At 37.5% G+C, this 25,540-nt stretch overlaps 3 protein-coding genes and 1 non-coding gene across 5 annotated transcripts; 1 reads left to right on the top strand and 3 right to left on the bottom strand.

Moving 5' to 3' along the window:
* Nucleotides 1-2,349: 2,349 nt before the first annotated feature.
* Nucleotides 2,350-4,784, bottom strand: LOC130416049 (1-acylglycerol-3-phosphate O-acyltransferase ABHD5). The gene is made up of 7 exons (XM_056742139.1): nt 4,693-4,784; nt 4,156-4,241; nt 3,664-4,072; nt 3,264-3,412; nt 3,050-3,161; nt 2,774-2,960; nt 2,350-2,497 (listed from the first exon to the last, which is right to left on the bottom strand). Exons 1-7 carry the CDS (start codon nt 4,731-4,733, stop codon nt 2,354-2,356), a joined length of 1,128 nt encoding a protein of 375 aa, XP_056598117.1. The 5' UTR covers nt 4,734-4,784; the 3' UTR covers nt 2,350-2,353.
* A 4,949-nt stretch (nt 4,785-9,733) lies between these two features.
* On the bottom strand, nt 9,734-9,805 carry trnap-agg (transfer RNA proline (anticodon AGG)). Its single transcript has one exon. It is a non-coding gene; the product is annotated as a tRNA-Pro (tRNA).
* Nucleotides 9,806-10,256: 451 nt separating this feature from the next.
* Nucleotides 10,257-12,082, top strand: rpl14 (ribosomal protein L14). The gene is made up of 6 exons (XM_056742140.1): nt 10,257-10,358; nt 10,935-11,036; nt 11,162-11,256; nt 11,468-11,567; nt 11,854-11,907; nt 11,987-12,082. The coding sequence occupies exons 1-6, from the start codon at nt 10,278-10,280 to the stop codon at nt 12,050-12,052; spliced, it is 498 nt and encodes a 165-aa protein (XP_056598118.1). The 5' UTR covers nt 10,257-10,277; the 3' UTR covers nt 12,053-12,082.
* A 4,735-nt stretch (nt 12,083-16,817) lies between these two features.
* Nucleotides 16,818-20,294, bottom strand: sgo1 (shugoshin 1). Of its 2 annotated transcripts, none has more exons than XM_056741423.1 (9): nt 19,897-20,294; nt 19,594-19,793; nt 19,425-19,474; nt 19,053-19,135; nt 18,064-18,960; nt 17,861-17,986; nt 17,584-17,745; nt 17,244-17,409; nt 16,818-17,109 (listed from the first exon to the last, which is right to left on the bottom strand). In XM_056741423.1, exons 1-9 carry the CDS (start codon nt 20,042-20,044, stop codon nt 16,974-16,976), a joined length of 1,968 nt encoding a protein of 655 aa, XP_056597401.1. In that variant the 5' UTR covers nt 20,045-20,294; the 3' UTR covers nt 16,818-16,973. The 2 variants fall into 2 exon arrangements, with proteins under 2 accessions (XP_056597401.1, XP_056597402.1); XM_056741424.1 differs by having other exon boundaries at nt 17,861-17,983.
* Between the last annotated feature and the right edge of the window lie 5,246 nt (nt 20,295-25,540).

The raw sequence follows: 25,540 nt of genomic DNA, 5'->3' as shown, positions 1-25,540 counted from the left end.
AGATATACAGATTATAACATCAAATCATTAAATCATCATTTTGTCATAGTGACGCCCAAATTTGGGACTCATGTATGACTGGGCCAGAACATGTCTTCTTGATACTCTTTAGGTATTTATAAGGTATATAATAACTGTGGTGAAGACTAGTGCCCAGTGCATGCAAAATATATCTACAGTTGTGTTCAAAATTATTCAACCCCCACTGAAATTGGTTGTTTTGGTCGGTTTGACATTGACTATGATCATTCAGTCATCCTGCTTACAATTAAATCAAAGAGGCACGTGTAGGTCAGACAAAACATAACATTTATAATGAAATAACCACAAATGTCTTTTCTGAGCTCACATCATTATCAGTTTTATTCAACCCCCAAGTGACATTCAAGCTTAGTACTTAGTACAACATCCTTTTACAGTTATAACAGCTTTTAAACGTGAAGCATAGCTTGACACAAGTGTCTTGCAGCGATCTACGGGTATCTTCGTCCATTCATCATGGGCAAAAGCCTCCAGTTCAGTCACATTCTTAGGCTTGCGCACTGCAACTGCTTTCTTTAAGTCCCACCAGAGGTTATCAATCGGATTTAAGTCTGGTGACTGCGATGGCCACTTCAAAATGTTCCAGCCTTTAATCTGCAACCATGCTCTAGTGGACTTGGAGGTATGTTTGGGATCATTGTCCTGTTGAAAGGTCCAACGTCTTCCAAGCCTCAGGTTTGTGACGGACTGCATCACATTGTCATCCAATATCTCCTGGTACTGAAGAGAATTCATGGTACCTTGCACACGCTGAAGCTTCAGAGTACCTGCAGAAGCAAAACAGCCCCAAAGCATGATTGACCCCCCGCCATGCTTCACAGTAGGCAAGGTGTTCTTTTCTTCATAAGCCTTGTTCTTCCTCCTCCAAACATAGCGTTGATTCATGGGCCCAAACAGTTCTAATTTTGTTTCATCAGTCCACAGAACACTATCCCAAAACTTCTGTGGTTTGTCCACATGACTTTTGGCATACTGCAGTCGACTCTTCTTATTCTTTGGGGGCAGCAAGGGGGTGCGCCTGGGAGTTCTGGCATGGAGGCCTTCATTACGCAGGGTGCGCCGTATTGTCTGAGCAGAAACTTCAGTACCCACATCTGACAAATCTTTTCTCAGTTCCTCAGCAGTCACACAGGGACTTTTCTCCACTCTATGCTTCAGGTAGCGCACAGCAGTCGAAGTCAGCATCTTCTTTCTGCCACGACCAGGTAGCGTTTCAACAGTGCCCTTTGCCTTGAATTTGCGAATGATGCTTCCTATGGTGTCTCTTGGTATGTTTAACATCTTTGCAATCTTCTTATAGCCATTGCCCTTCCTGTGAAGAGTAATCACCTGTTCTCTTGTCTTCCTGGACCATTCTCTTGACCTCACCATGTTTGTAACCACACCAGTAAATGTCTAGAAGGAGCTGAGTATCACAGTCATTTTAAAGCTGCCTAATTGGTGCTTATTAGGCTTTATTGCTGCTCCCTGATATCCACAGGTGTTTTCAATACCTGATTGAAAACACTTCATTGAACCTCTGTTCTTCAGAGTGGTAGTCTTTAAGGGGTTGAATAATTATGTCAATGAAGAATTCACAAAAGAAACATTTACTACTGTATTACAAAACTAATTGATGTCATTTTAGTTGCATATGGTTCTTTAAGAAGTCCTTGTAGGATTTCATTCTGAATACAATTACAAATGTAGACTAAATTCCCTAAAACCATTTACAGCATTGGGGGTTGAATAATTTTGAACACAACTGTAAATAGGTATTTCTCAGGTTTATAATAACTTTGGTGAAGACCAGTGCCCAGTGTATGTAAAATATATCGAAATATGTATTTCTCAGGTATATAATAACTGTGGTGAAGACCAGATCCCAGTGTATGTAAAATATATCGAAATATGTATTTCTCAGGTATATAATAACTGTGGTGAAGACCAGTGCCCAGTGTATGTAAAATATATCGAAATATGTATTTCTCAGGTATATAATAACTGTGGTGAAGACCAGTGCCCAGTGTATGTAAAATATATCGAAATATGTATTTCTCAGGTATATAATAACTGTGGTGAAGACCAGTGCCCAGTGTATGTAAAATATATCGAAATATGTCTTGTTTGTGCCCAAAATCACTCAGAAATTACACAATACAAGCTGTGGAGATTAAGATCATTTAGTAACTAACTTAGTTATCTGACAGTGTTGATTTAATAATGTGTTCTGTATTCTTTCATACTTTGTTTTTTACACTTCCGTCCTCTTATACTTATCTTTTCTTCTGACCCTTCGGTCACTCATTCGTGACTCATGTTCTCTCAGTTCTCATTGTCTTCGGTTGAGATCCGGGTTGTTCTCATCTTCTTTACCATCCATCATGTCCCTGACATTGTTACATATTTTGAGCACAGCCTGGCTAAAGTCTTCTGATTGGTCTGCAAATACATAGTGACCTGCACCCTGAATGACCTAGAGAGAAAGAACAACACTCAATGTGTATAGTGTAGACACAATATTCAGTTAATTTTTGTGAATAATATCAAGACTGTGGGGGATTCACATCTATCCATCTATTCCACGTGATGTAATTTTGCTCTTTTAACATTTCTTGTGACAAAAAAACTCCCAACAACTTATTGAGTTGCATGTATGTATACTCTTCACAGCCTTGTTTTCATTAAAAATAAATATGCTTGTCTACTCTGACAGCATAAGCAGTTTAAATGAAAGTTAAGTAAAACTCACTATTATTTCTGTGTCCGAGTTGGGCCTGATTTCTTGCATGGCTTTTCCTGATTGGCCGTCGATGTTGGAACGTGATCCGTAGATAAAAGTCATAGGAAGCGAGGGACTGATCATCCCTGCGCGCTCCATCATGGGGCGTTGGGGCCAGGTGTACGGGATTGTCATGTTTTTAAATGCTCTCTCTCCACTGTCAAATCACAAAACATATGTAACATAAATGTGTGTCTGTGAGGTATGAGATACTTTTAAGGAAGTCTGTCCAGGTGAGGAGCTTACCTGGGCGTCTGTGCATTCACATGGTATATATAATCAGCCACTGTATCATCTTCAAATAGAGAAGCATATTTCTGCTTTAAATCCGATCGCATGGCCTGTATCAAAGACGAACCTGTAAAAGAAAAACAATAAGTAGGTATATGTGCATTAAGACAATTGATGCATTGCAGACTGTTCCATATTGTGTGGTTATTGTGTGTATAAATTTGAATACCCAGTGGGCCTGCCAGCCTGAGAATGGTAAGAGGGTTTATTGGGTTCAACACAGCACCAATGGCTTTAATCCAAATAGGAACCCAGCGCTCCTGAACATTTGGTTTAGCTGTAAACCCCCACGGTTCCACCAACACCAAGTGCTTCACTCTGTGGAAATGAAATTCATTCACAAAATATTCTTGACAGCTCCCCTTGACTGTGTTCTCAATGCATCTCTCTTAAACGTATAGTTCACCCAAAAAACTTTAGCATTTATTTCCCCTATGTTGTTTAAATCCGTAAATGACTGAAATGTCTCAGTGGTTTTGTATTCATAAAAGAATTGACATTTTTGTGTGAACTATTCCTTTAACATTTTTGTAGCATTAATTCAGTTACAAAAGTAGCAGAACAGTCACCTGTTAGGATATTTCAGGGCATATGCAGTAGACACATAACATCCAAAATCATGGCCAAGCAGAATCATGTATTCCAACCCTACTGCCTCTCTCCAATCCTCAAGTGACTGGACAAACTGGTCCTCTGCCTCCTGGGCATCACTGCCAAAGACTGGTCGACTACTGCGTCCAAAACCCAACAGGTCCAGTGCGTATACAGGTCTTTTATCTTTTGCAATGACAGGCAGGTTTTTAACCCAGAGACCAACCCCAGCTCCAAAACCATGCAGTAACACCAGTGGGATTTGCATATCAGGGGCTGGGACATCTGTGTTGTCACACAAGCTCTTTTTTTCATTGAATACCAGAGTCCGAATGTAATTCCCTTCAGATATGGGAACATATCCTTGTGTATACTTGTCTTTGATTGCTGAAAATGAAGGTAAGATAAGTTGATTGGGTTTTACAGGAATCATTGTTATTTACAACATGTCCTCATGCTCACACACATACGTTTCAGAATTCTGTCTTCTGCTTTTTTAAGATGAGCGGGAGAGGTGGACCACCAGGAGGGCAGCCAACTGGATATCCATCCTGATCTATAATGTAAATAAATGTACAGTATATTTGTACAGAACATTAATATTTGAAATAATTCCCTCTCGATTCCGTGTTTTATTTCTTAATATATTACAAACAGAACTGTTGGTATTTAGAACATGCCTCTAGTGTATTTCGCAATGACTGACACATGCCCTATTTCCACAGTTATGTTGAACATAAATTCTTTCAATGTTTCTTATCTTCATTAAGGTTCGAAAAAGTATTTTTTTACAGCTTTAATGTGTCTCTATAAGTGCTTTCCCATGCAGTTCATCAATTAACAATACTGTACGTTTAAACGATATGAAATATCTTCCTTCCTCAAATACATCATTTTAAGAGACTCTTATAACATTGACTACAAATAAAATTACATCGTCAATGTTTATACACATTTGTCTTCTTTATTTCCCACAAACACAAAAGATACAAACATACAGAGTTTACCTGCTTGTTGTAAATACAAGATCATCTTGGTCTGTTCTCATTGTTTCTTCGTACTGTCATATAATGCTGGCATAAAATTTGGTGAAAGTAAACTAACATTGTAAAAAAGGGATGTGGTCACAGTCAAAGAATATCCCTAAGGTCCAAAGACGGACCTTATAAACACATTCATTTCAATGTTCGCCGATAGAGGGCGACGCATGTCTTTTTAAACTGCATTTCGTCATAAAGTGCATTCATTCTTTAAAATACATCTGTACACCTCTACAGATATCTATTAGCCACAGTTACAATATTGTTTGACAAAAGTACAATTGTTAATTTATTTAATCTTTATGTAAGTAAAGATTTATTATTGCAACAAAAAATTCAGTAGCCTAAATAGCACACTCATACTGTCACTAAAACATAATAAAGAAATAAATTAATAAATAAATGACAGAAATTTAAATCGGTTGCCTCTCATTTCAATTATTGTACAGTACAGCATGCAAAGTATAGTTAAAACAAATTAAGTCTAATAAATATAATTATAGGCCTTTAAAGTACACAGGGAGCAGTGTTGGGTGTAACTAGTTACTAAGTAATTAGTTACTGTAATTTAATTACTTTTCCCTTGAAAAAGTAAAGTAAAGGATTACTCATATGTTTTCTGTAATTTAATTACAGTTACTTTTGATGTACTAAATACTTTGTGAAATATGCGTGTGCAATAGTGTAATTGACATCAAAATTCAAAGTCTTACTTTAAAATCTGTGCTTTAATGTATAATTCTCACATTTGTAATACTTTGGTCAGTTAATAATATTATTTATTTGAATGAATTAAATAAGCATTTCATGTGTATCATTGAATCACTTAACTAATCAAGGTCGATGTAGGATATAGAAAGTAATTAGTAATGAGTATCTAAATACTTTTGGACAGAGTAATTTGGACAGTAGTCTAATTACACTATTGAATATGTAATGAGTAACTAGTAATTAATTACTTTTTCAGAGTAATTTACCCAAAACTGACAGGGAGCATGAATATAAATTTAATGAAGCCTAAGGATGCGCTTATGTAACAAGTAATAAAATATACAGCATACCTCTAAATTTAAAATTTTACATAATCTGACAAGGGAATAATTAAACTGTGTATTGATGTATGGTTTTAGGATATGATAATATCTTCACGGAGACTTTAACCTGGCGTGCGGTCGTATACAGAACATCTTAGTTTACAGTTTGTTTTGCATATGAATTCAAATATAATTAAAGCTGCAAGCAGCATTTAGCGGGTTCGAGCAGTCTAAGGCCTCTATTGGCCTTGCCATTGTCAACTAGGCTCAGGAATGGCACCGTAACAAATCCACAACGAATGACACTCTTCCACACCAAGAAATATGACAGAAACGGTTGGTAACTTTTAATACAGACCATGCATGCGTACACTCGTATGCAAAAACGGGCGTAAACCGATAATACCTAAGGGACGAGTGCAATAAACCATTTCTCATGTCTCTATGATGATTTGTTGCAGAGATAGAGATCTTGCTAAACGGTTGCTAAGCTAACCTGTTCGGTTGCCATGGGTGTCAATTAATACCTGTCAATTAATAACACATCAAACCACAAGTCAAACGAACCAAGCCCCGTGTCTTTATAATATTCTACTGCAGAGATGTAGGTCTGGCTAGACGATTGCAAAAAATAATCTGTTTGGTTGCTAAGGGTGTGGCTTGGCAGCTGTCAATTGATAAAGAACGAAGCCATTAGCAAAACAAAGCAACTCCTGTGTCTCTAAAACATTCTATTGCACAGATATAGGTCTTTTTTTTAATACAATGCACATTCTTCAAAATAGCTTATTTTTTGTTCTGAAGAATTGATAAAAAAAATACGACCAATTTAAATAGATAATTGATTCACATTCATGGTCTGCAACAATATTCCAGAAGACCTTGCCATTTAAGTGATGCTTATTTGGTTGAGTCTGGTGACTCTGAAGGCCATTGGAGTACAGTGAGCTCATTGTCATGTTCAAGAAACCAGTTTGAGATCATTTGAGCTTTCTGACATGGTCGATTTTTTTTACTGCTGGAAGTAGCCATCAAAACATGGACATGGTTGGCAACAATCCTCAGGTGGTATGTGTTATCTAATATATCCCATACCATATATCCAATTGTTTCTCCATTTTGATGCTCGGTTTGAACTTCAGCAAGTGTGTTTACCACGTCTAGATGCCAAAATGGATTGAGTTTATGCTATGTGACTGGCTGATTAGCAATTTGACTAGCAAATGATGTATTTATTAAAGACAAGTTTAAAATAGTAATTTTAAATGTATGATATTTCACCTTTTTGACTGTTGTGAAGGCATGCCTCTTCCGATAAGAATCACATGTTGCATGCTTGTTTTGTGTCATAATATGTATAATAGTACTTAATGGCAAGTCAGTTGGATTAATTATTAAGGAGTGGTGACCTTCACCACACTTGTTTCACGCTAATATAATAAAGGACCCTGTTATGGTCACAAAACAAAAAAAACTCAACATGTTTTTGATGATTATTGACCTAGAGAGTCCAGAGAAATGTACTGTGGTGGAAATTTTGTAATTGCTTGAAAATCTTTGAACAAGTTTGCAAAAGTAGGTTTTATACATCATCACCAATAACTCACAAACCATTTGATAGACATCAATGGTTCAAGAGGCAAAGTTGTTATGAATGAGGAGATCTATCGTTTGATATCAATAGTTTGTGTATTAGTCAAATGTCACATGACACAAAGTTGTCCAGGCCACCAAAATACATGTACATTTTGCCTTTTTTAATGTTTTAGCGCCACCTAGTATCCAAACGCCACCTTCCTTTGTATGTGACCTTGGAGTGATGGTCTACACATACCATCTGAGCCCCATGATGATATGTTAAGCCGTTCTGGATTTATGGCCATTTTAATGTGATAGGCTCAGACCATTTTAAGTTTTGGCGTCCCTAAGCAGCGGTGAAAGAAAAATTTCAACTTTTTTTCAATGATTATTTACATTCACACTCCACAGAAGTCATCTGCATTGGTTTGGTTCCTATCGGTTGAAAAACCAGGAACTAGTTCGCGAAAGTAGGTTTTTGACATCATCAGCGATAACTCACGAACCGTTTGATCAATAGAAGTTGTTCCAGAGGCAAAGTTGCTCAGAATGAAGAGTACTATCATATTATAACCATAGTTTGGGTAAATGTCAAATATCACGTGATACACAGTTGTGCATGCACTCCAAAAGCGCTATTACGCCCCCAGGTGGCCGAATAAGTTCATGTTTCTTACACACCGTCAGGACAATGAGACAAATAAGCCCAGTGAGTGGCGTTTTGATCGGCCTCCGTTAACCCGGCGTAATGAGTGCTCAAACTTCATCGACCAATGGCGGCCATGTTTTTTGATATACGCCAATGTCCATTTAGATATTTATGTAGAATGAGACAAAGACACACCATACCAAATAATAAGTCAATCGGGCAAACTGTTGCGTAGTTATAGACATTTTCTAGCTCATTCAAATTATAGCGCCATCTAGTGGCCAAACGCCACTGTCTTTTTATTGTGACCCCGGACTGAGGGTCTACACATGTGTTCCAAGCCCCATGAAGATATCTCAAACAGTTCAGGAGTTATGGCCATTTTAGCTAAATATGTTACTTCCGGTTTGGATGTTTTAGCGCCACCTAGCGACCGTGAATTGAAAATTGAACTTTTTTTTAATAATTATTCATATTCACACTCCACAGAACTCATCAGCGTTGGTTTGGTTCCAATAGGGCAAAAATCCAGGGACTAGTTCATTTTTTTTTTTTTTCATAAAATGCTAATTAGCGAAAAATCTATAATGGCGGAAATGAAATCGGAGATATACGTTTTTTAAGTTTTGAGCCAGTGATTACACTGATATAAGACACTTGGGTGTGCGACAAACGGTTTCGGAGTAACAAGCGCAAACGCGTTTGGTATTGCTATAGCGCCACCTATGGGTCGATATGGCTGGCTCCGTGTATCTGAGTAGCGACAAGGACTACTACCATCTGACCAAGTCTCAGCTCTGTCGGCCTTACGGTTTGGGCTGCAGTATCAGTTTTATGGCAGAATAATAATAAGAAGAAGAATAATAAAACCAACAAATACAATAGGTTTCTAGCCCTTCGGGCTCGAACCCTAATAATAACAAACTATATATTGGTGGAAAGGTATAAATCTCTAGACTACATATTTCATCATTGTATTATAAAATGAAATATGTAGAATGAGTAATCAATTTGCAAATGTAAGCTTCAAAAAATCTATGTCCTGCTAAATGACATTGATCCGCCAGCGGAACGATTAAATTTACTTCAATATTTAACGGTCCTGTCTGATTTTTAATTGTTTCTTCATGTGAGGAATTAAAAAAAAATGAAAAAGAAGAATCTCAATTTCTGTTGTGGTGTTCAATGTCAGATGATCAAAAGCAAAGGTTGCCCCTATTGATTGTTGTGGTACTGCAACTAAAACACCCACAGAAGACACATCATTTGGTCTATCAAGCTTAAAAAACTGGTGGTACTTGGGACTTTGACCTTTTGACATTTTTAGGCCGAAACATATAGAAGTTTTTCAAATTAAAATCTAACCATAATATTTCCATAGTTTGTTATAGCAGTAAAAATAAACTAAAATAACCGTTTTTTTTAATATTAACCAGAAATAATCTTCCAAGTGTCTTCTTTACAACCATAGGTCTTTACTCCAAAGCATTCATGAGTTACAACCATTTAAGTTCAAATATTGCATTTTCATGTGGCTAAAAAAGGGACTGTTAGATAATGTAACAGGTAGGAAATTTACTTATCTTCATGGAACATGATGGATAATTTTAACCCATATTTTAGGCTTTTACTTAAAATGTTCCCGTGCTACTTAAGACTGGTCTTGTGATCCAGGGTCAGTCACATTACAGTTGTTCGGTGTTTTACCATTGTTGTCATCACTTAAAACAACAATTTCAAAATGTTAGGGCTCGTCCGGGATTTGAACCCGGGACCTCTCGCACCCTAAGCGAGAATCATACCCCTAGACCAACGAGCCTCCCTTCCACTCTGTTAAGACATAACATTTCTTAAGCACAAACCTGCCACGTTTGCTGTAAAAGTTGTATTTACGTGTGACTGTGAACATCTGCAACCTGAACATTTGAACATCTAGCGCCATCCAGCGGCCAAACACTAAACTGCTTTCCTTCATATGGGCGTAGATTTGTCTAACTTGACACCACACGAAACAAAAACAGTTTACAATTTATTATGTAATCTTTCAACTTATGTGTGTATAAAATATCGCCGTGTTTTCTAAATGTACCAGACAAATAAAATCAGTTGGTTATTTCCGTTCCCACCGTTCAATAAAAAATCTTGTGTGATTTAAACGGTTAATCTTGAACGAACATATGCAAGGCTTTGCTTCGTATACAATTAACTTGCTCAAAGTAAATTATTTTAAAAACTTTAATCATTACCTAACTTTTATTTTTAAAGGACGCTTCACGTTAGATCGCGCACGCATGCGCAGTCGTAAAACGGAAGCCACATCATCGCAGAGCGGAAGTCCTTTCGTCCTTTCTCTACCACGGTATGCCATCATGGTGAGTGAACTCACTTACACGGATTCTAAAGTTTAGTAAATCTAGGGATTTTATGTAGAGTTACCGTCAAATGTGCACCATATACGCATTTTTACATCTTAATGCCCCCGTCTGTAATGGTTATGTAGTGTAAATCAACCCATAAGCGCTATCGTAGTGAAAATAAGGCATGTCTCGAAACAACGTGGTGGATTCATTCGGGCCGAAGTTTAGTGAATCTACTCACGCAATTCACAACCCGCAAAATTCGTTGTTTGTCATGGTCAGACTAAATTAACAAATTCCTATTATTAGTGTTTGTAATTACGTTTGTGTTGTGGCGCATGCAGTCTCGTCCATATGAACGAATGACCGGTTAGTCGGCGGGATTGTTGTAATGTTTGGCTACAGTAAGTGTTGGACCAACCACATTTGTAAGAGTAAAAACTGCCAAAACGTGTCCGTCTCGGTTTATTTTTACAGTAAGGGAATTCCTCTCGGTGATATTGGCGGTCCTTATGAGGCGGTCTTGTGTTTGTTTTACAATTTACAGTCGACGTTACATTATAACCAATTTTCTTCTATATATCTGTTTAGGTATTCAAGCGCTTCGTCGAAATTGGCCGCGTTGCCTTCGTTGCATTCGGACCTCATGAGGGCAAACTGGTGGCAATTGTAGATGTCATTGACCAAAACAGGGTAAGTTTTCAATGGGTTTATCTGCATAGTATGTGGCTGTTGTTTTAAATACACATTTTTATAGTGCATTTAACTTCAAAACTTGAGTAATCTGTCAAACATAACTGAATGCTTGTTTTATGTAGGCATTGGTAGATGGTCCATGCACCGGTGTGAAGAGACAGGCATTGCCCTTCAAGTGCCTGCAGCTCACTGACTACGTCATCAAAGTACCTCACAGGTGAGCATTTGAGACTTTTGTATTCTATTCAGTTGTTAAAATGTGTATAATGTTAGTTAATAAACTGATTCAAAGCACTATTTGATTATCCTTGGTCCAGAATTAGGGATGTCTTGACATCTTTGGAAATTTTATTGAAGTTGATTTAACTTTTTTTTAATTTGCATTCTCATGTGTTAAAAACATTGCATGTGTGTTTGGTTTATTTCAGTGCTCGTCAGAAGTTTGTGAGACGTGCCTGGGAGAAGGCAGAGGTTAACAAGAAGTGGGAAGAAAGCAACTGGGCCAAGAAAATCGGGGCCAGAAAGAAGGTATGCAAGATAATTCTGAACTTGGTTTGTTAATTCAGAATAAAAACTACCCAAGACTATTACGCACACCTTTGTTGGCTGTTTACGATTCAAATTTGAGGATGGTGTCCTCAATCTTGATGTCCTGTGCAAACCTTGGCAACTGTGTTTTAATCTGATGTGAATCCCTTTACTAGTAAATCTAAGGAACTGAATAGGATCATGTGCATTTACTAATCATGCATAATAATGCTCACACTTTTTTATAGTGGTTCCCACAATAGTAAATGTCTTACTCTTTTAACAGAGGGCTGCAATGTCTGACTTTGATCGCTACAAGGTGATAAAGGCCAGGAAGATGGTAGGTCTACATTTTTCTATTTGGACATTGGTAGAATTGTTAGTGTGATAAGAACTAATCATTTTATATCTTTCTGCAGAGGAACAGAATCATCAAGCACGAGGTGAAGAAGCTCCAGAAAGCTGCTACACAAAAGAAAGCATAAACTATCCTCAATAAATGTATTTGACTTGGAGCCGTTGACTCTTTGACTTTTTTGCAGAAATGTGCATTATATTGTCTCCATCCTAAAGAATGTTTTTGAAACTGGTTTTACAGGGGGAAAGTAGTTGGATGCATTCCAAAATGTATATTTTTAAGGTATCATTTTTGGTCTGTCAAAAATAATCTAAGAGCCATAAAATATTGTAGAGATGTATTGCGCTGCATGAATTAAGTCTGTTTCCATAAAGTACAATAAGTACCTCAAACTAGTGTGGTATTTCTACATAATCTGGTTGTTTATTTTATTGTATGAAATTAGACTTGTTTTGGTTCTAAATATATTGCATACTATTGCGTTGATGGCTATAGATTTGGTTTTGTTTGCTTTTATCTAAAGCAATTTATAGTATATTCACAAAGTTTGTGAGTGATCCCATGGTCTTTCGATCTATTAAATTGGCAGTAATGTATTAAAAATGTAGCGGTTTGACCCTAAATAGACATTGAAAAATACAGCAGCAAATCATAACTGTCAAAATGCCAATTTTAAATAGCATTTTCCCTATTTTATTTATCCCTTATCTGTAAAATGCTAATGATTTTAAACAGGAATTAGTACTAGTGAAATTGGTCCCCACTTCTAGCACTGGAGTATGAACCTCTAGTCTCATATTTGCTATGCTCATTTACAATCACAATATCAGTAAACCATTTAATTTGCATATTTTTTGCATACTCTTGTACACTTAGTTATGGAATATCTTGTATCTCCCAATCAAAATCTAATATTCTGCTTTGAAGTTTTAGGGTATATCATCGATGTTCAAATACGTACAAGATGATTTAGGTGTTCCCATCAGTAATGACCCAAGAATTTGGATACTAAGGAATACTAGGTTCTGAGCCTCATAAAAAGTATGTGACACTTTCAGAGGTGTCAAAAGTATTCACATTCATTACTCAAGTAGAGGTATAGATACAAGGGTTTAAAAAGACTTCTGTAGAAGTTGAAGCATCAACTCCAGCTTTTAACTCAAGTAAAAGTACTGGTTTCAGAACTACTTAAAGTATAAAACTAAAAGTATTGTTAGGAAAAAAATGCCATCAAGGACAAAAGCTTAGTCCGCGCCACAGGGGCCTATTGTGCACTACCCCACCTCCTCAAAAAAAAAAAAAATCTAAAGGCCATAATGACTTTTGTTAAATTATAATTTTAATGTTGAAAAATTTGGGATGCACTAGGCAACCTGTTTCAGCCGCATATATGCCCATTGAAAAGGAACGCATTTTAGTACAATGCAAATACATTGAAGAACCATATGCGTGTACTACTGAGCATTAACATGTGTTTCATCAGGCATGTGATCAGCCCAGGACCAAAAATGAAGGAAGACTGCATGCACCGCCCAACCCCAATCACCCACAAAATAGTCTTTAATGTTACATGATTAAAAACAGGCAACTGTTTGCCAAAAATAGATATTTTTCACTTAGCAACACAACACCAGACGATTACAATTACCAAATTTTGACAATCAATTATGAGAATATCAGTTCAAATGTTCATTAGTTTAACAGTCATCTAAACAATATTAAATAAAAAAGGTTGCTGCTTTGTGCAAATATCTTATGCTTATATCAAATAAGATGGCATTAACAAATGGTATCCCTTGAGTAGTTTATATTAGGCATAATTGTATACTTTGATTGTAATCAGCAATAATCAGTACTCAAGTTGTAAAAAATAATCAGCAGGATGGTGGATTGGATTTAATGTTTAGGGACAGATCATTTGTGCTGATGACAGCACATATGGTGGGAGACCAACGGTGTACCCTTTTGATCATTGTTTAAGCACAAAGATAACTATTATATTAAATAACTAAAACAACATGCATGCTATTTATATATTACGTATCAGATACTCCTGTCATTGATCTTGACCTCTGAATTGGAGTTGTTCGCCATTGGCTACTACTCTACATAGTTAGGGTAAATACAGAGGACACATTTTCCTACTGGGTGCAAGTTCAGCTTCATAATTATGATACCTATAAATCTATCGGGAATTAATCTATTAAATGTTCAAACCAAACATTGTAAATGAACATGAATCCTATCAAGTCAAGTCCATTTTTATTGAAGTGCATGAACAAATGGATTAAACAAATGTACAATTTACAAAATCTGAAAATAATACATATAATACAAATTCATAGCACTACCTGATATTTCTTAAACTTGAGGTGGCCAAACAAAAGACAAAAAAGGGGGAACACATTGAATAACTGATCAGTTCAATGCCTATCTTTGTTAGGATTTAATTTCATGCAAGGAAAAGTAATGGCTAGCTATGACTTTCCTTGCACTTGCCATCAATAAGTTGTAAAATATTTGGCGAACGATGATAGATAGCGCGATGACATCCCACCAGATGCACCTGATCGGTCATGGGCAGAGTTATAACATGGCAGATAACGCTCATTACAATGATTGATTTTTTCTTCTTAGTCTAGTTAAGGAGGCAGGCGTGTGTTGCTTAGGCGGCCGCTGTAAACTGATGTGGGAAACTCTGCAGTAAGATATTCCAGGTGAAACAGAAACTAAATCTAACATTAACTTTGTGAATGTAAACTCTTACCTGACGTCAGATAGCTAGCTGACGTTAGCTAACAAGAAAAAAGCTCCAAACTTACTCGTTAACTGTGTTGTTGTGGCCTCTGTCCAGAGATTCCGCCTTTGGTGACTTATCAAAAGTATTCCTGGCTCTTGACTTACCTTCAGTGCTACTTCTTGCCCTCTTAAAGCCGAAGTCCATCAGGTCAAACTGTCCACGATGCTGAAATCACCTGCACCATCACCTGCGCTTCTATGTCGCTGACGTGACGTCAATTAAAGAAAATCGTCCAGTCATTATATGTGCACGTTCCCCTCGTCCACAGTATTTTATCCTATTCAATATTCGCAAAAACGAAATGTTGAAATAGTGCTAATATTTACACATTCATTGATAAAACAGCAGGGGATGGGAAGGGGGATGATTTTGACCATCTTTATTTCAAAGGGGGGTGCCATCCCCCCTCAACTCGAGTACTGGCAATAATTCATCAAACAATAATTGAACACAAAATGTAAAGAATAAGGTGCCCTCAAGTGACTGCCATATACAGCCACTAGATGGCGCATCATTACGGCGTTGGTCCGCATTAATCCGCATGTAATGAAAGGTATTTGCAAATGCTTATATTAAAAGTGACTAGATCACCCATTTGTATAGTATTAAACCATTACATAGAGGAATGGCCTATTTTAGTCTCTGTATATAGATAATATTAAGCATATCACAGACTTCTCAAATTTTCTGTATACGTTACAAAACCCTGTTCAGTTACCCACTTAAATAAAAATGACACGACGCACTTTTTTGAGTACAAAAGAGCTGTGTATGGCGTTGATTTCTCACTGACTCTCTGGATACATAAAGATAGTTAGCAAAAGTATGTTCTGAATGAAGATATCGCTCTGGATTTATATCAAGCGTGTGCATGACGTAGAGAGCGTAGAAAGGATCCTTTTGGCCGGCTATGTGATGGCACAACCCCCCCCCCCAATCCCTTCACGAATGAAAATTAATCGAATTTATGCAATTTAAACGGGGATCCGCGAGGTCTTAAAATACGGAAATCCGTATTTATTCGGAAAAATCACATCCTTGTTCATGGAGCGGGAGATATGATGACGGAGTTTGCATCGTTGAATCAAAGCCTACTGCTAGCAAGCAAACCATGGCATGTACCTAGCCATAGCAAACAATTGACTGATAATAACAAAAAACTATAGCTTGCACAATTAACTTACAAATATTGCATATAGCAATAATATAAGATCAGATAACATTTGGCTAATGTCGAATTTCAAATTTGTCAATAATCGACTGATTTGAAAATTTCAGTTTACCTCAATATACTTTTTAAAATTAGATGGCGAGTTTTTGAAAGCCATTGGCTAGTGGTACTTGGGTGCGAGTTTTTTTTAATGATGTCAAACCGGTGTGGTGCAGAATTTGGACTCCCTGTCAGATTACGACTCCCCTATTCCCCACTAACATTAGGTGTTAGGGTTGAGTGAGGGGCTAGGATTAGCGAATCCCCATCAAATTTTATGCGGGGGGTCGTAATCTGACGGGGGGTGCAATTTAGGCACAACGGAATTAAAAAAAGGGGAAATGAAATAGGAGTAACGAGGTTGTTTTTAAAATGTAAGGAGCTGAAAGTACAGATAATTGGGTGAAAATGTAAGGAGTAGAAGTAAAAAGTCGGATGAAAAATAATTACTTCAGTACAGTATAGATACCCAAAATTTCTACTTAAGCAAGGTAACAAAGTTTTTGTATTTTGTTACTTGACACATCTGTACACTTTTAGCTGGAACTGTTATATTTGTGAACTTGAAGCAAAGTCATATAGATCAATGAACTCATTTCAAACGGAGCCCCTGAACAAATTTAAACGTGAGAAAATACAACAAATCTGTGACTTTACCTTCCTTATGGCAAAACAATGGCAATGATTGAAGCATTATGTATAAGCATTAGGTGCACCAGAATTTAAAACCAAAACGATCTACATTTTAAAAAGACAAGCTGTTAAAACAGCTCCAGCTGCTACAAGTAGATGAGATGCTTAAACACGTCAATAATATTTCTCCATTTATATTTACATTTTTAATAACAAATCAAATATTAACTGAACACATAACTTGGACGATTAAAATGACAAACTTTAATATTCACACAAAATTATAACATAAAAGCTAAAGTGATAAACATTTTACAAACATTACTGCAATAGTTTACTTTAGACATATTAAATGAAATGTAGCTGTTAGAGATTATTCTACAATGCTCAATCAAGATTATTCTATTAACGACAGCCCACAAAAGACTCGTTGTATTTTTCCATATTTTTGATTGAACTCCGACGAGACACGGGATTCTGTTTAAAGATAGGGGAGCGCAGAAACCGAGTGTCTGTATATTTGTCACCACGTCGAAGCTTCCTAAAAGAAAATAAACAAATTCAATACATATTAGAGCACACAAACAGCTGCAAGAACTACAGTTAACAAAATATCACTTGAAGATCCAAATTTTTTTAAAATCTGCATTAATTTCCATTAAGGCTTGTACTTACGAACTGATCGAAGGCTCTTTATAGTTGACGGTGCTCGTGCAACGACGCTTACGGGTGGAGAGTTCAGGGGTGTTTTGAGCAGACATTGGCATCTGATAGGCTGCAGGGGAGAGATTTGTGACATCACTCAAACCCAAGCCCAGAAAGGAGCAAACAACCAGCCCACCTGCAGAGACACAAGCAGTGCAAAATAGTAACACCAACAAATGTGAAGTAAGTAAGGGAATATTTTGTGACATATGATGTGAGAAGATTCACTAAAAAGTAGGAAAAGAACAGACCGAGTGAATTGAAACATGTGCAAAGGTGAAAGAAAGACAAACAAGAATACATTATTTACCTTTTCTTCTGCCCTTATTGATCACCAAAGGCATTACATTCTCCTGATCAGATGAGTCGCCCAGGCACTTTGGAAATTCAAATATCGGGCTGTCAATCATCATAAGTTCTGCCTCTTCACCAGGGGTAACAGAAATCAGGGACTCTTGAGCCTCTGTAGGTGCTGTGGGAAAACAAATACAACATTTGTTAAATAATTAATATCAGTTCCCATCTCATTTAAAATTAAAAGTATCACAGAATGTTCAAAAACGCTGTTCACAACGAAAAAACATTACATTGGCTGATCTCTTTGCTTGGATCTGACTGGCTGACATCTGCAAGAACACCACAAACTGGTGTTCCCTTGTCAAGAGCGTCTGGACGATGTAAGCAAGTATCTGCAATTTCAGTCCTGTGTCCTTCTTCAAAAACAATGAAAGATAATAAAAAACAATGCCAAAAATGTTCATTGAATGAAATCTAAACTTTGTGTGCTTACCTGTGTGCTTTGATTCAGCACGCTTATGAGAGATATTTTCTTTGCCTCTGTTTTTTCTAGCTTCTTGAATCGACCGTCTTTTGGAGCGAGCTCGTCTTGGTGGTGGACTACAAGCTTTTCTGGTCTTCCTTTTTGGCATGTACAGGCTATCATCTGCATCCTGGTCCCCTTCTGATAAACTGTTGTTGGTCTCTACATCAGGATCGAGCTGAACCTCTTCTGCAACCGGAGCGTCAGGTGATGGTTTCTCCACAGGTTTGTTGCCTGCTCTGAAAGGTGTTAGATGGACCGCCTCTTCACAGTCAAAGTCAAATGTGTCATTGCCACCCAGTGAGGAGTTGAGGCGATCGCCAGGTGCGAGAGCCACTCTGGCACGACTCTGCGAACGGTCTCGGCTCTTGGAGCGAGCTCGCGGTTTGGAGTTTTCCCACGGCTTCTTCAGCGGAGCTCTGTCTGGCTTGCGCCCTCTCTCTGGTTTGATGCGGGGGGCTGCTTGAGTGTTTTTCCTCTTGGGCCGCCTGGTGGTCCGCTGGGGGGGCTCTGGCGTTGAGTGCTGGATTTCTGGAGGCTCAGTGTCTAAATCTGTGTTAAGATTGTCAGGTACACACGTTTTAGAATCTGGCCCAACAAATCTAAGTTCCCCATTACGTTCTTCTGCTTCATTACGAATGTCATCCAGCGGGATGCTAAGATCCCCTCCTTGTCTTATATCATTAGACACTTCTTGTTTCTTTTCAGAGCAAGATGGTTCTGATACATATGTAACGCACTTCTCCACAGAGGTGGAGTCAAATCGCGCACTCCGTCTCCGCACACTCTCAGAGCACCTCTTTCGTCTTGTTCCCACTGTCGGGGGCAATGAAACGTGTCTGTCACCACGAACTCCAGAAACAGTCACTGCACAGAGACAACAGCAGAATAAACAAACTTTGGAATATTTATATTTGTGCTGAAAATGTTTTGTGTGATGTGTATATATAGATATTCACCAGTGCCAGCAGTAACAGATGACTCTAGGAGGGGCTCTTCCAGGTGAGGCTCCTGAATATCAGTGTCAAACACAGGTACTTTCCTGCACAAAAACACCATTAACGATTATTAATTTAAATATTTGACAAACATTTGATACAGAGCTATAGATATTTTAATAATATTCACGGCATCATGGATCTCACTGATCCGAAAGGACAAAGTGTAAATGCCATGCAAAATGTATTTAAAATGGAATCACTCAGGAGGCATAAACGCAGATTTGCATATAGAGTGCAAATGGTCAGGTGACGGTGGAATGTGCATGTCCAATCAGATATCAACCCTATTAAGATGCACATGTTGACTAACTATAAATAACTCTCCTTTACCTGGGATTGACAGAGAGACTTTGTGAACTTGTCTCAGCAGGAGGAGAAATCTGCAAGAAATCAATAGAAACGTATGGGGACATGCAGAAATATGCCAAGATGTCACAGTATATACACCTTTGCACTATTTCAACGAATACCTCAAAAAAAGTGTGTGTCAACCTCTAACCTGTGCGTTCTCAACGGCTCCCCGATCTCTCAGTGTTTTCTTCAGCATCAGCAGGTGAAAGAAGAGCGCCTGCCTTTCTCTCTTCAGCTGCAGAATGACCCCCTGTGCTTGCCGTACCTTTTCTCTCTCTATCTGCAGAGCCAATGCAAGAGCTTTGTTGTTCACCTGAACACTCTTTAGTACAAACGGCTTCACTGCAGCTGTGAAGAGAAAGATCAGAGCTTACAAATGCAATGTTATTAAATTTGAACATTATTAAAGTCGTGAATAATTTCCCAAGGGTAATGACGCATGAAATGGCACCTGTGTTTTTGTTCTTCAATTTTGACAGTCCATGACTGGCTGCTAAAGCGCTGGCGAGACGCTTGTTCCGTTTCTCCTTCATTTTCTCCTTGATGTCGTCCAGACTTTGCTGGAAAGACTTCTTCTGCACCACTCGCTCCCGAGCCATATCTGAGCTGTTTAAAACAGCCACACGTCCAGTTTAAAATACACGAGCGTGACGCATTTACTTCAACGTCTATTAGTTGAGTTAACGTTTATATCTAAAATCACTTTCAGTTCTTCTGACATATAGCGTGTTCTCACCGAAATATTTACCGCTATGAATAAACGGCTTATTTACGGCGGCGCGTAAAATTATATATTTTAAGGGGGTATCTTCTCTAGCGTATTGCTCGTCCGGGACGTTGATGTTCGAAATCATCCGCTGCGAGCTCTGATTGGAGGACGAAAAGCGTCATTGCGTCACTTCCGTGACTACATCTCGACGTCATCGTGCGGAAGTGCAAGCGGAAAACAAAAGAGCTAATGCTAAAACATTATCTGTTTGTAATTATTATACTTTCCTTAATGTTATGTAATGTTTTGTTTAGTTATTCTCTTAATTTGTTAATATGATTTATTCATTCTTTCACCCTCGTTATTTTGTTTATATTTTCTGTACTTTTTGTTGCTTAAAGCATTACTTCTACTAATAAAAAGGATGTTTAAAACGTTTACTTAAATGCTAAAATGTTTATTAAGTGCTCTTTATATAAAAAATAGGAATAATTTATTTTCCTGGAAACAATAAACTTTTATTGTTATTAATATTTTAATATTGTTCAACTAACTTTTTTCCTGCCTTCCAATTAAACACTGTACATTTATACAATTTAAGTTTACCTACTTATGCAGACACATTTTCAAACTTTTTCTGGAAAATGTACGAAATGCCTCAAAGAAAACACTGTTCAAAGATCTGTTTTAATATAATAATATTACTGTATTTCCAAGTAAAGATGTTGTTTTGCATCTTAGCATCTCCTATATACCGTTTAACAATTGACCATTTTATGCCATATGTGGGCTATTCCATTCCATTCCATTTTCTACCGCTTATCCGAACTACCTCGGGTCACGGGGAGCCTGCGCCTATCTCAGGAGTCATCGGGCATTCAGGCAGGATACACCCTGGATGGAGTGCCAACCCATCGCAGGGCACACACACTCACTCATTCACTCACACACTCACACACTCACACCCTACAGACAATTTTTTCCAGAGATGCCAATCAAAGACCATGCATGTCTTTGGACCAGGGGAGGAAACCGGAGTACCCGGAGGAAACCCCCGAGGCACGGGGAGAACATGCAAACTCCACACACATAAGTCGGAAGCGGGAAACGAACCCCCAACCCTGGAGGTGTGAGGCGAACGTGCTAACCACTAAGCCACTGTGCCCCCCGTCATATGTGGGCTACTATAACCTAAACATATGTATCATAATTTGCTTACACTAAAGCTAAACTTAAATAGTCCATTTGTTACGAATATTTGTTTTTGTTTGTTTGTGTTTTGTTTATGCAAACTTTCACCGAAAATTTCCTCTTAGTAGCTAATATAACTTCTTAAGTTTTGCATTTGCATATTTGTAATATGATTATATAATGAATGAAAGCATGCATTTACCCATGCAAATTTGAATTTATCTAAAAAAAATTTCGCATGACTTCTGGTTCAATGACCTATTTTATCAAAACATTTGAAATATTTTTTTAAATATATATGAAACACAGAAACACACACCCACACACAACAGTGTCTGAAACCGGATAGACGGAATACCCCCAAAATAAATGTTCAGACATTGTTCTTTCATGTATTATGATACTAAATGGAGTTCTTAGTCAAGTATGATTTTAATATCGGTCTCATTGTTTCCTTTGTTTATTCCAATGGTCATGTCTTTGTTGAAAAGAGCAGTGAATTATCTTTTCAACTTTAAATCTACAGAACATTAAAAACAAAGAACCGGTTATAAATATATAAATCTAATATCTTTAATATTTATCAACCAACGTATCAATGCCTAAAAAAGCAATTTGCTGCATAAAAAACTCCAACCATGAAAGGTGTAGTACCAGCAAAGTTTGCAATAAAGGGAGACCTTAAAAGTGAGGACACTGATGTTAAGATTGGTAGTATTCTTAGTATCCATTTATCTGAAAAGCAACCTGTTCACATTTTTCTATATGTCAGGGGGATATCAGGAGATATGTCTGCCTGTATGTTTTCCTGTAGCTCAGTGGTAAGAGCATTGCGTTAACAACGTAAGGTTGTGGGTTCGATCCCAGGGGATTGCATAAACATAAATATGAATGCGTAAATGTAGATGTATGTATGCAGATATTCCAGAGTTTTAGTAACAATTTGCTATGAGGAAACTATGCAAAACTATGATCCACTCCAGTTTGCATACCATCGAAATCGCTCTACAGATGATGCAATTTCCTCCACCCGCCACCTGGCTCTTACCCACCCAGAAAATAAAGACTCCTATGTTAGAATCCTGTTCATTGAATTCAGCTCAGCATTCAACAGAGTAATCGCACAACGGCTCATCAACAACTCCCTCTAGGCCTTAACAACTCCTTCTGTAATTGGATCCTGGACTTTCTTACCGGAAGACCTCGAACGCACTACGGAGAGGAAGTGGCACAGTTGGCTGAATGGTGTGGCACTAACAACATCTACCTCAATGCTCAATGTGGGAAAGACAAAGGCGGTTGTGATGGACTTCAGGAGAAACTCTGTTGACCACTGACCATCGACAGCTCGACTGTGAAGAGAGTCAGCAGCATTAAATTCCTGGGGGTGCACATCACAGAGGATCCCACCCGGACTACCAACACCATGTCACTCTCCAAGAAGGCACCACGGCGCCTACACTTTCTTCGCCGGCTGAAAAGAGCAAGTCTCCCTACACCCATCCTCACCACTTTCTACAGTGGAATCAATGAGAGCACGCTGACCAGCTGCATCGCTGTTTGGTATGGGAACTGTAGTGCAGCATATCGCAAGACCCTACAGTGAACACAGCTGCAAGGATGATCGATGCCGCTCTCCATCCTAGACATTTTCCATGCATGATGCTCCAGAAAAACCAACAGTATCATGAAGGACCCCACCCACCCCTCCCACAGTCCCTTCCAGCTCCTTCCATCAGGAAGAAGGTTCAGGAGCATCAGAGCCAGCTCTGCCAGACTGCTCAACAGCCTTTCCCCCAGGCTGTGAGAGCCCTTTACTCTAATCATCCCCTCCCTCTCTGAATCCCTAGACAAACACCTACCTCCTGAAATATGGACTCTCCTCCATTCGCACCAGACACTTTTCACACATGACTGTGTGTACATAATCCCAAAAAAGAGTCAAATATATGTATGTTTACATGCTCATGCACTATAAATAATCTTACACTGTTCCCCAGCCAGCTGCTTGTCTCAAGATGTTTCTCGCACGTGTACAGTATTTATGTGAAACATTCGTATAGTTTAAATTTTTTTAGTTTTAGGTAAGTATATAGTATATTTATAGTAAATCTGTCAGTAGGTTAGTTGTGTATAGATTTTTTATAGTATTTTACTTAAATGTTATTTATCTGTATTATGCATAACCGTGGTGCTGTGAGGCACAACATTTCGTTCCACTGTATGTCCCCACAAATTAAGTTTGCACCTATTGTCTAAGCTGTTGTTGACTCGTTTCCAACAGTGTTCTGTAACACGGCCGCACCTAATTGAAACATTAAGCCACAAGATTCCATTACTATAGATTTATATAGAGAGATTTTAATCAGGAATTCTTTGTTTCATTATTTTATGATCTGTTTAAATTTTCTTACAATACTAATTTACAGAACACATTTGGCCAAGGTAACATCACACATCACATTCAATGAGACTATACACTATTGGCCTCTCTTATGCGAAATATAAGTTTGGCAGTTCTAAACATGTTCTGTTATATGTTGCCATAGTGATCTATTGTACTATTGTACAGTTGTTATCTGATAACTCATTATTTGAAACACTTAAAGCTTCAATTAAGTCTGAGTGTACGTGTGTTCATGACTTGCTGTGCGTGTGTTCACTACTCTCTGGATGGGTTAAATGTAAAGGTCACATTTCGAGTATGGGTCACCATATCTGACTAATAGGTCACTTTCACTTCACTTCATTAACTTAACCCTTATTAAATAAAAATTGATTTAAACAGATAATGTTTTTAACAGGAACCATTTTTTCATGTTATAATAATAATAATTGTATTAATTTAAATTGTTTTTTACAATGTATTCTGTTTCTAACAGAACACATCTGGCCAAGTCAATACGTAACCACACAGATCAAACCTGTTGGTGGTGCCTAGTGTGACTCCATTCAACTTCTGCTGAGCGCTGTGATGTTCTGTGTGTGCTTCTACCTACAGAATATAAGCTTTACATTAATTTACTTAATTAATTCACTTTCAACTATTGCTAGCTTAAAACCTGACGGCTGCAAAATATCTTGTTGTGCCCGTGATAGTGTTTTACATTTACAAAAAAATGAAAGCCGATAAATTAGAAAAGAGTTGCAAACAAATACTTAAATTATAAATGTATATGTAAAAAACTTGATTTGTCAGAGCATATCCAACAAATCCTGACATATAATAAGGCTAAAACAATGATTTATTTTTTGTCCAGTGACATGTTTTTACATTTTATGTGTAGCTGAACGTTACAAATGCAAATATTTAATCTTTGTTAGAACTGATAACACGGGTGTGGAGGAAAGCTACTGTACTTCCTGTATAGTGAGGGGATTTTTAATTCGTTGGCAACATAGTCAATGACTGTCACAAACACTTACATTGCATATAAAATTGACAAATATCAATTTTACTAGATGTTCCAGCAACATCTTATTTGTCTCATTAATCTTCAATAAAACATTTCAGTAATATTTTCTAAGTCTGTGTAAATCCGAAACAATTTAGCACTTTGTTACTGTTGAGGGTAACAGACATGTGTTAATAATATTATTTCACTGAAATCACGTTCCACTTTATCATACACACCTCAGCTGAATTCCTAAACTGTGTGCTGTTTGATAATAATGTTTGATTATTCTATTCATGCCATTGGTAAATACAGATAATCCGCTGTATGGGTTTCATTTCATTTCAGCAGTTTGAGGTTTGAGATTAGAAGTAAATGAAACCTAAAGTATGATCCATTTTTGCCTAAATGTTTCTGTTCTGTTCTACAAAAAGGTTTTTATAGTGGAGATTATATAATTACAACAGATTATAGAAAAAAAAGATTCTTATAAAAATACTAAATGGTTCTTTAGAGAACCAAAAAAAATGGTTTTTCTATAGCCTCCCTGTGAAGAACATTTTGGAGCATCTTTTTTTAGATGTATAAGTCTCTCTTTGTTTATATCTACAGATATGTTTTGTTGATGTAAGCATAAACCTCACAAAATCAAAGTCTAAACTGACAACAATTTATTTGAAAAGATTAGGGTAGTTTTGGGGTAGTTTTACAGGGCAGCAAAAAACATGGATTATGAAAATAACGTTTGAGGTGAATAAGAAACCTTGAAGTGTCACTGTGTAAATAAATGGATCAGAGCT

Source organism: Triplophysa dalaica, chromosome 25, assembly GCF_015846415.1.
Source record: "Triplophysa dalaica isolate WHDGS20190420 chromosome 25, ASM1584641v1, whole genome shotgun sequence".
NCBI classification, from domain to species: Eukaryota; Metazoa; Chordata; class Actinopteri; order Cypriniformes; family Nemacheilidae; genus Triplophysa; species Triplophysa dalaica.
This window is presented reverse-complemented; position numbering and strand designations above follow the sequence as displayed.

Bases quoted from the DNA above. Each gene is read 5' to 3' on its own strand.
- sgo1 (XM_056741423.1), bottom strand. From the start codon at position 20,044: ATGGCTCGGGAGCGAGTGGTGCAGAAGAAGTCTTTCCAGCAAAGTCTG. The intron at 19,475-19,593 runs GTTAGAGGTTGA...GATTTCTTGCAG, and splicing joins GAGCCGTTGAGAACGCACAG to ATTTCTCCTCCTGCTGAGAC. The intron at 19,136-19,424 runs GTAAAGGAGAGT...GTTTTTGTGCAG, and splicing joins AGTCTCTCTGTCAATCCCAG to GAAAGTACCTGTGTTTGACA.
- LOC130416049 (XM_056742139.1), bottom strand. From the start codon at position 4,733: ATGAGAACAGACCAAGATGATCTTGTATTTACAACAAGCAG. The intron at 4,242-4,692 runs GTAAACTCTGTA...TTTACATTATAG, and splicing joins CTTGTATTTACAACAAGCAG to ATCAGGATGGATATCCAGTT. The intron at 2,961-3,049 runs GTAAGCTCCTCA...GTGATTTGACAG, and splicing joins GTGAATGCACAGACGCCCAG to TGGAGAGAGAGCATTTAAAA.
- rpl14 (XM_056742140.1), top strand. From the start codon at position 10,278: ATGCGCAGTCGTAAAACGGAAGCCACATCATCGCAGAGCGGAAGTCCT. The intron at 10,359-10,934 runs GTGAGTGAACTC...ATATCTGTTTAG, and splicing joins TACCACGGTATGCCATCATG to GTATTCAAGCGCTTCGTCGA. The intron at 11,037-11,161 runs GTAAGTTTTCAA...TGTTTTATGTAG, and splicing joins ATGTCATTGACCAAAACAGG to GCATTGGTAGATGGTCCATG.